Source organism: Amphimedon queenslandica, unplaced genomic scaffold, assembly GCF_000090795.2.
Source record: "Amphimedon queenslandica unplaced genomic scaffold, v1.1 AMPQUscaffold_13222, whole genome shotgun sequence".
NCBI classification, from domain to species: Eukaryota; Metazoa; Porifera; class Demospongiae; order Haplosclerida; family Niphatidae; genus Amphimedon; species Amphimedon queenslandica.
The window spans coordinates 27,073-34,150 of NW_003546542.1; the positions used below are offsets into that span (position 1 = coordinate 27,073).

A 7,078-nucleotide genomic window follows, 5' to 3' on the forward strand; every position below is an offset into this window, starting at 1 on the left:
TAGTGTATGGGGGCCTTTATACTCTTTTGTAGACTATATATACTGTGTGTGGCACAGTTAGCTTTAGATTCATACTATAAATAATAAAACTAATGGGCCATAAAGCTATTTAAAATAATTTAAGCTACTTAATCATAAACTATATTATATACATGCATTACTCATCTATTATAAAAAGTTACCACTAAAAGGATTTGTTCCAATGCCAAGACTGTTGCAGTCCAGTTGTTCATTGGACTTTGCAAGGGGAAAGTACAACCAAAGGAAGAAGACAGTCTGTATGATCATCTTTCTCGCACCAATAATGACTGAGAACGCGGAAAGCAGCCTCAAAATGAGATAAAAGCAAACATACAGTATTATCATATTTGCTATATACATTCTTATCTATGATTTACATTGGATAATCAAATTTTCCCGCCCACTTATTACCGTAATAAATCTAGTTATTCGGGACAATGAAAAATTACGATTGCTCCGCCCACAACTTCCTGTGTCACATGGAGTCAAATTTGTCTCTCCAGTTCTTACCGGATGAAACAATCATCAGGACATTCTCATTCCTGGACTCCAGGGACCTGCTATTAGGACTCTCATTAACGTGCAAGAGGTTCTACGAGATTATAAACAGCATTTGGTACTGGAGGAGGCGTTATAAAGAGAATTACAGGGGGAAGGCCTTTCTTGGTTCCGTCATTGGCGTCTCACGTGATGAGGTTGAGGAGATGAGAGAGATGCAGAGGGGAGGGGTGTACGGGGATTTCTTGAGGAGGGCGTGTCAGTTTGACTCGAAATACATGCACTTGGAAATATTGGCAGGTTAAGAAAATCATACACTTAATTATTATTAATTAAAATTTTATTAATAGAATTAAAGCAGAAATTTAAAATGCATACCTTAAAAAATTTACATTACATTTTATAATTTTACAATACATACATTAGCAAAAATTTACATTATTATTATTAAGGTTCAATAAGATTATTATTATACAATGTATGGCAGACGCAAAAATTTAAAATACCAAAAATTCATTTTATTAAAATGTAATTCTTTCTCTTTTACTCACTTTGCATCAAATTTCTTTTCCATTTCTTTTTTCTCTGGTCTTAATCTACATTGTACATGTACACATACCTCTAATATTACCCTCTCTTCCCCTCTCCCTCTCTCTCCCCCTCTCTCTCTCCCTCTTCCTCTCTCTCCCTCTTCCTCTCTCTCCCCCTGTCCCACTCTCTCTCTTCCTGTCTCCCCTCTCCCTCCCTCTCTCCCCCTCAGCTTCATCAGGAGGGCTAGATTGTGTACATATAGTCCATCCTAATATATCTGGTACCAATACCCTGGTTGCAGCTGGTAGTCGGGATCAAAGGATTTATCTATGGAAGAAGAGAGACACTCAGTCCTTACCTTCATCCTCCTCTCGCTCAATGCGCCAATACTTAAGATCTGAGCTTTATGGAACTACTGGACACAAGGTACGTTACATGTACATGTACACACACTGTATGGGATATACAGCACCTGCGGTTACTTTGATCTGTAGTTGAAAGTACATGTACATCATACAAAACCATTTATGATCATAATAATAATTGCTTGTAGAAATACCTCATTAAAACTAAAGTCCATTTGCATTCACCTGAGCCCAGGAAGTGATTAGAAACCCCACCCAATAATTAACACTATGCAATAATATTGTGAAAAGTATGGCTGTACTTTCTGCATGGGTTGTACAACCAACTTGGAGCTAAAGAGCTACAGCTGCTTCTTCAGTATCACAATGGATGCGGCAAAAGGAGAGGAATGCACTGATATGTTTATTGTTATAATAGAACTTGTAGGTCAAAAGTTACAGCAAGAAAACGAGGGCTCAGGTGAACACAAATGGACTTTAATCATAGTTACCAAAAGTTTAACTAAAGAATTTCGAATTTCATACAACACACAAAAGATACACACTAGAATATATTTAATTCTTTCCTTTCTCCCCTAGGGTTGGGTCTGGTGCTTAGCTTCATGTCCTGATGCTCCTAATGTATTGTGTTCTGGTGGTTGGGATCATGAACTCTGCGTCTGGGACCTACGAATCCAAGAACTTATGCTTAAGATAAGGTACTAGACTACAATAACATAGTGATATTGTATGTACATGAAATTAAATGTTTAATTTTATGTAGCAGGTATATGTACATCATAGTTCTGCCTATGGTGGTCGGGGGTGGTCGGGACAACTACCTCAACAAATGAACCAACCAGTTCATCACTTAGACCAACCATCCAATTAATACTAATAGCCATACATAAAGCATGATATTGTAGTCTACTAGTATGCTGTACATAAACTTAAAAAAAATCTCCAACCACCTCCATTTTTTTCGTGGCAGAATCCTGGTACATGTAATTCTTTAGTGGGTAATTAAATTCTTACTGATCTCTTTTATAGTCGGAAGCACAAGGCGGCCATTTTGGGTGTGGCATTTCCTGAACCTACTCTAATACTAACCAGCTCCTCTGATAAAAAAGTGAGGAGTTTCGATATAAGAGCAGAACAGACCGACAAATCAGGAGGAAGAACTAGCTATACTCACGAATTGGGCGAGATTGGTACTCATGCCAAAGCTGTCCTGTGTTTAGCTGCTAATGGTCAGTATGTGTATTCGGGTAGTGAAGATAGAACTTTGATGTTGTGGGATATGAGGAAACCTAATGAAGTTGTAGCAACGAGTAAAGTAAGAAAAAGGTGTTAGATTTTTGAGGAAGTAGAATTTGGCGAATTGCTAAATTTTGGATGATTGGTGGATTTTGAAATAATAGAAATATAGAAATATACTACATGTACAAAAATTTATACATGTACATGTACATGTTTTACGATGCTACATGTATATGTACACTTACATGCATGTACATTTACATACATCATACATGTACATGTAAATGCACTTTGTGTGTTTTCGTTGATTTCCAAGAAAATTGTTCTTCTTGCCATAGTACATGTACATGTACATGCATGTGTATATAATTATGAACTACATGTACATGTACAATTATGCTATGAGTAATTTTGATATTAATTTTGATGTTTTTTTTCTTTATTTTCTAGTATGGATCATCAGTGACTGATATTTGTTTTAATGATGGTTTCCTTTCTATTGCTACTGGGTCTGTTGTACATTTCATCAATAAAGACCTCACTCCAATCTCAGTCAGTTGTTAAAAGAATTTATATTAATTCAAATTCAGTATACATGTATGTACATGTACCTCATTGATTTTAGGAGAGAATTTTTGGTACATTTACATTTCCTAATGCATATACATGTTCTTATGTTGCGTAGCAAGTTTGAGCTGATTCCGATCGAAATTGGATTTTTTACAAATTAAAATTGAATCAAAGTCCTTGTACTATAGTACAGGCTTTTTTGGTCAAATTTCACCAAAAATGACTAGGAGAGAATTCTCCTTGCCCCCGAAATTTTCGCTCCCCAAAAGTACATAAAGTTTAGCACTACATGTACATTTACAGTTACATGCATTTGTCATTAATGTGTTGATATTATGGTTAAGGTTTGCCGATTTGTGTAATAACATAGAAACTGAAAATTATGATAAGTGCATACATGTACATGTACATGTACATGTAAGCACAGTTGCACACACACATACTGGACTTGCAGTGTCTGTTAATTCACACATGTACATGTACATGCATTATGTTTCTCATTTGCTATTTTTAGTGTCTCAATGCGTCCACCCTTCCTCTTACATGTACATTTACATTGTACATGTATGTATATGTACCATATAGCAGTAAATTTTGGAGGGGCTAAAATTTGTTGAATTGCTAAATTTTGGTGATTGGCAAATTTGTGGCCACGTGCCATTGAGCATGTGTATAATGGCTCAAAATGGCAGATTTTATTTTGGTGGATGGCTATCAAAATGCCAAATTCGCCAAATTTAATTCCCTCCAGAATTTCCTGCTATATGGTACTACAACTTCATTATTTTCTTCCCTCTTTCTCTCTCTCTCTCTCTCTCTTCTAAATCCTAAATCCACAGAGTTATCAAACCGAGCATGTTAATCAGTTAACTTCGGTTTATCATAATCTTGGTATGCTGATTACTGGGTCCAAGGACAGATCAGCAATGATCCACACTATGACTCAACCTCATTCATGTCTTAAGACCATCGAACACCTTCAAGATGTCACTGATGTAAGAGAAAAGAATAATAATTATTTTTGTGATACCACATTGAATAAAGTCTGCATCTATTGAATGAATAAGTGGAGTACATTCTACATAACTGATACTTTCTTTCTGGTACCTATAGATGTAGTATAGGGACTTCGGCCTTATTTTGGAGTAGCTTTAAAAATTTGTAAAAAATGCAAATTTCATCGGAATCAGTTCAAACTTGCTACACAGCTTAAGAACATGTACATGTATATGTATTGGGAAAATTATTAAAATGGGGAATTCTCTCCTAGTCGTTTTTGCTGAAATTTGGCCAAAGACGCTGTACTATAGTACAGGGATTTTGGCTTGATTTTTTAGCAACTTTAAAAATTCATAAAAAATTCAAGTGTGACCAGAATCAGCTTAAACTTGCTACACAGCATAAAAACATGTGTATGTATCAGAAAAAATTATAAAAATGGAGAATTCTCTCCTAGTCGTTTTTGGTGAAATTTGGCCAAAGACACTATACTATAGTACAGGGACTTTGGCCTGATTTTTGAGCACTTTCAAAATTTTCAAGTGTGACCTGAATCAGCTCAAACTTGCTACACAGCATAAGAACATGTATATGTATTAGAAAAAAAATTATAAAAATGGAGGATTCTCTCCTTCATGGGTGGTTGCAGAAATTTGGTTTGACCTGAGCATCAATAATTAGTGGGTGTGGTTCCATACAATTTTGCAAGGAAAAATGGACAATACTGATCTATAACTTCATTGAGATGGTTTCTTAGCATAAAACAACAAAGAAGCCTGTTGAACTACCACAGCTTACACAGGATGCCCACACCAGAATCATGAATATAATTATTGGTCAAAAAGTTAACCTGGGCATTGCCCTCTAATGCCCAGGCCAGCAACCGCCTATGCTCTCCTTGTGATTTTTAAAAATACCCTTTGACTGCTCTTTTAAAAAATTAATGAAACTTCATACCAGTGATATTTATTAGGTTCATAATGTTATTTTTATACTGTGTCTTTGATGTTCAAGATCTTGATGAATGAAGCCCTAACGCTTTCAGTTTCACGTTCAAGACTGATACCGATTGTTATTTGTGTATTGTGATTTGTTGTGTTTTAATGTTATTGATAGTGAAGATAAACACTGGCTCACGTTCAGCTCATCTGCTACCTACAATGTACAATATCTTATAATGAAAGTACCCCAATATAAAGAGTATTATCAGTATATCCATGCAGTACTTCATCAATATTAACTGCCCACAGTGCATTAGTGTGTGTGCGTGTGGGCATGAGTGTTGTTGCAAAGTTAGTTTACCTTAAGAATAACTTCCTTTCTAAGTCTCCTTGTCACTCTCTTTCCTCCCTCTCTCTCTTTCTCTTTCTCTCTTGCTGTCTGCCCTGCAGGTTCATTTCAGTTCTGGTTCTCTAGCTATTTCTTCTTCAGATAGAACAGTCTCTCTTTGGTCTCCTAAGAAGCAGCAGACTCTTCCCAGCTCCTCCTGACTGATCAACAATCAGTTTTAGCAAAAACTATTTGAGAGTGTGTGGTTTGTTGATGTTTTGAGATTGTGACAGGCTTAGAGATTTTAGCTTATACCTCTTTTATCTCTCTCTCTCTCTTATTTATTTTAATAAATATGATTCCAATGGAGAAACTAATAGTACTGGTCTTCTCTGCTGCTGCACTGTCTCTAGCTGGAGTAACTGAAGCTCAGAGTAACGAATCAAACTCTACTGATGAAGATGGTCTTTCTAGCATAACAGAGGTCACAAGTCTGGCTAACAGTAATTTTTTGGAGGTAACTACAACCATATCTGAAGTGGAAACACCAAATGCCTCAGTGTCCTCTGATATTGATGCATCATTTGTGCCAACATCTTCTTATACAGCATCGCAGCCTGTTGTGCCTGGCACTACCTCTGTTTCTTCTATGAATTCATCAGAACCAACTGCTACTGCTCCTACAATGTCACTACTTAGTAGTATTCCTTTTTTTGAAATGAATTCAACAGTGGATTTAGAAATGATGATTTCAATGTCTTCTACTATTATGACATCATCTCTTGAAGATGTGACAACTTTAATAGATGTGCCAGCTTCAATGAATATGACAACTTCGATGAATACTACAACTTCGATGAATATGACAACTTCAATGGATATGATAGATATGGCAACTTCAACTCCAATAGATATGATGACTTCAATGGATTTTGATATCTTCTCATTTTCTGTGGAACAGACCAGCACAATGCCTTCAAGTTCAATTGAGTCTCCAAGTATTCTTCCAACATCACCATCAAGTATCATAGAGTTCTCCCCTGTTACTATTAGTCCCAGTATCACTACCACTGCTAGTATTACTAGCAGTATCACATCCAGCATTGCAACAGACACTAGTACTATGGTAGAAACCAGTACAATGGATACCAGTACAGTAGAAACTGCTACAGTGGCAAGCACTACATTAGAGACCAGTACAATAAATATCACTACAGTAGGTACCAGTACCAGCACAGCGGAACCCTCTTCAACAGTGATATCTGTTACTTCTGCACCAACCATTAGTACTCCAACTATTCCAACAACCAGTATTATATCAAGCACCAGTATCATATCAGTCACTAGTACTTCAACAATGTCCAGTAGGGCACCACCCACTAGTATTCCAACTAGTACTAGTAGTACTAGTACCCCAGTTCCACCGACCATCAACACTTCATCAACTCCAGCTTCATCAAATCAAGGATTAGTCGTTGCTCTCTCAGTATTGTTCACTATTGTACTGGTGATACTTGCTGCAGTGACCTGTGTATTACTGGTTGTGTTGAGAGTATACATTATCAAGTAAGTTATTGATATAATGA

The 7,078-nt window shown here is 36.5% G+C and overlaps 3 protein-coding genes across 3 annotated transcripts in view; 2 read left to right on the top strand and 1 right to left on the bottom strand.

Moving 5' to 3' along the window:
• The window catches only part of LOC109584310 (uncharacterized), a 2,339-nt gene extending 1,999 nt beyond the window's left edge, over window positions 1–340 (bottom strand). The window contains exon 1 of the mRNA XM_019999998.1: window positions 183–340. Within this exon, the coding sequence (XP_019855557.1) occupies window positions 183–288 (106 nt within the window). The 5' untranslated portion in view covers window positions 289–340. The remainder of the gene's footprint in view (window positions 1–182) is intronic.
• Window positions 341–424: 84 nt separating this feature from the next.
• Window positions 425–5,869, top strand: LOC105313779 (F-box/WD repeat-containing protein 9-like). Its single transcript, XM_011407480.2, has 7 exons — window positions 425–819; window positions 1,280–1,476; window positions 1,995–2,113; window positions 2,445–2,730; window positions 3,105–3,206; window positions 4,064–4,219; window positions 5,615–5,869. Exons 1-7 carry the CDS (start codon window positions 459–461, stop codon window positions 5,711–5,713), a joined length of 1,320 nt encoding a protein of 439 aa, XP_011405782.2. The 5' UTR covers window positions 425–458; the 3' UTR covers window positions 5,714–5,869.
• LOC109584311 (putative GPI-anchored protein pfl2) overlaps window positions 5,826–7,078 on the top strand; it is a 5,514-nt gene continuing 4,261 nt past the window's right edge. The window contains exon 1 of the mRNA XM_020000003.1: window positions 5,826–7,058. Within this exon, the coding sequence (XP_019855562.1) occupies window positions 5,848–7,058 (1,211 nt within the window). The 5' untranslated portion in view covers window positions 5,826–5,847. The remainder of the gene's footprint in view (window positions 7,059–7,078) is intronic.

Excerpts from the sequence above, each read along its gene's own strand:
- LOC105313779 (XM_011407480.2), top strand. The coding sequence starts at position 459 with ATGAAAAATTACGATTGCTCCGCCCACAACTTCCTGTGTCACATGGAG. Across the intron at positions 820-1,279 it reads GCACTTGGAAATATTGGCAG|CTTCATCAGGAGGGCTAGAT; the intron begins GTTAAGAAAATC and ends TCTCCCCCTCAG. Across the intron at positions 2,114-2,444 it reads GAACTTATGCTTAAGATAAG|TCGGAAGCACAAGGCGGCCA; the intron begins GTACTAGACTAC and ends TCTCTTTTATAG.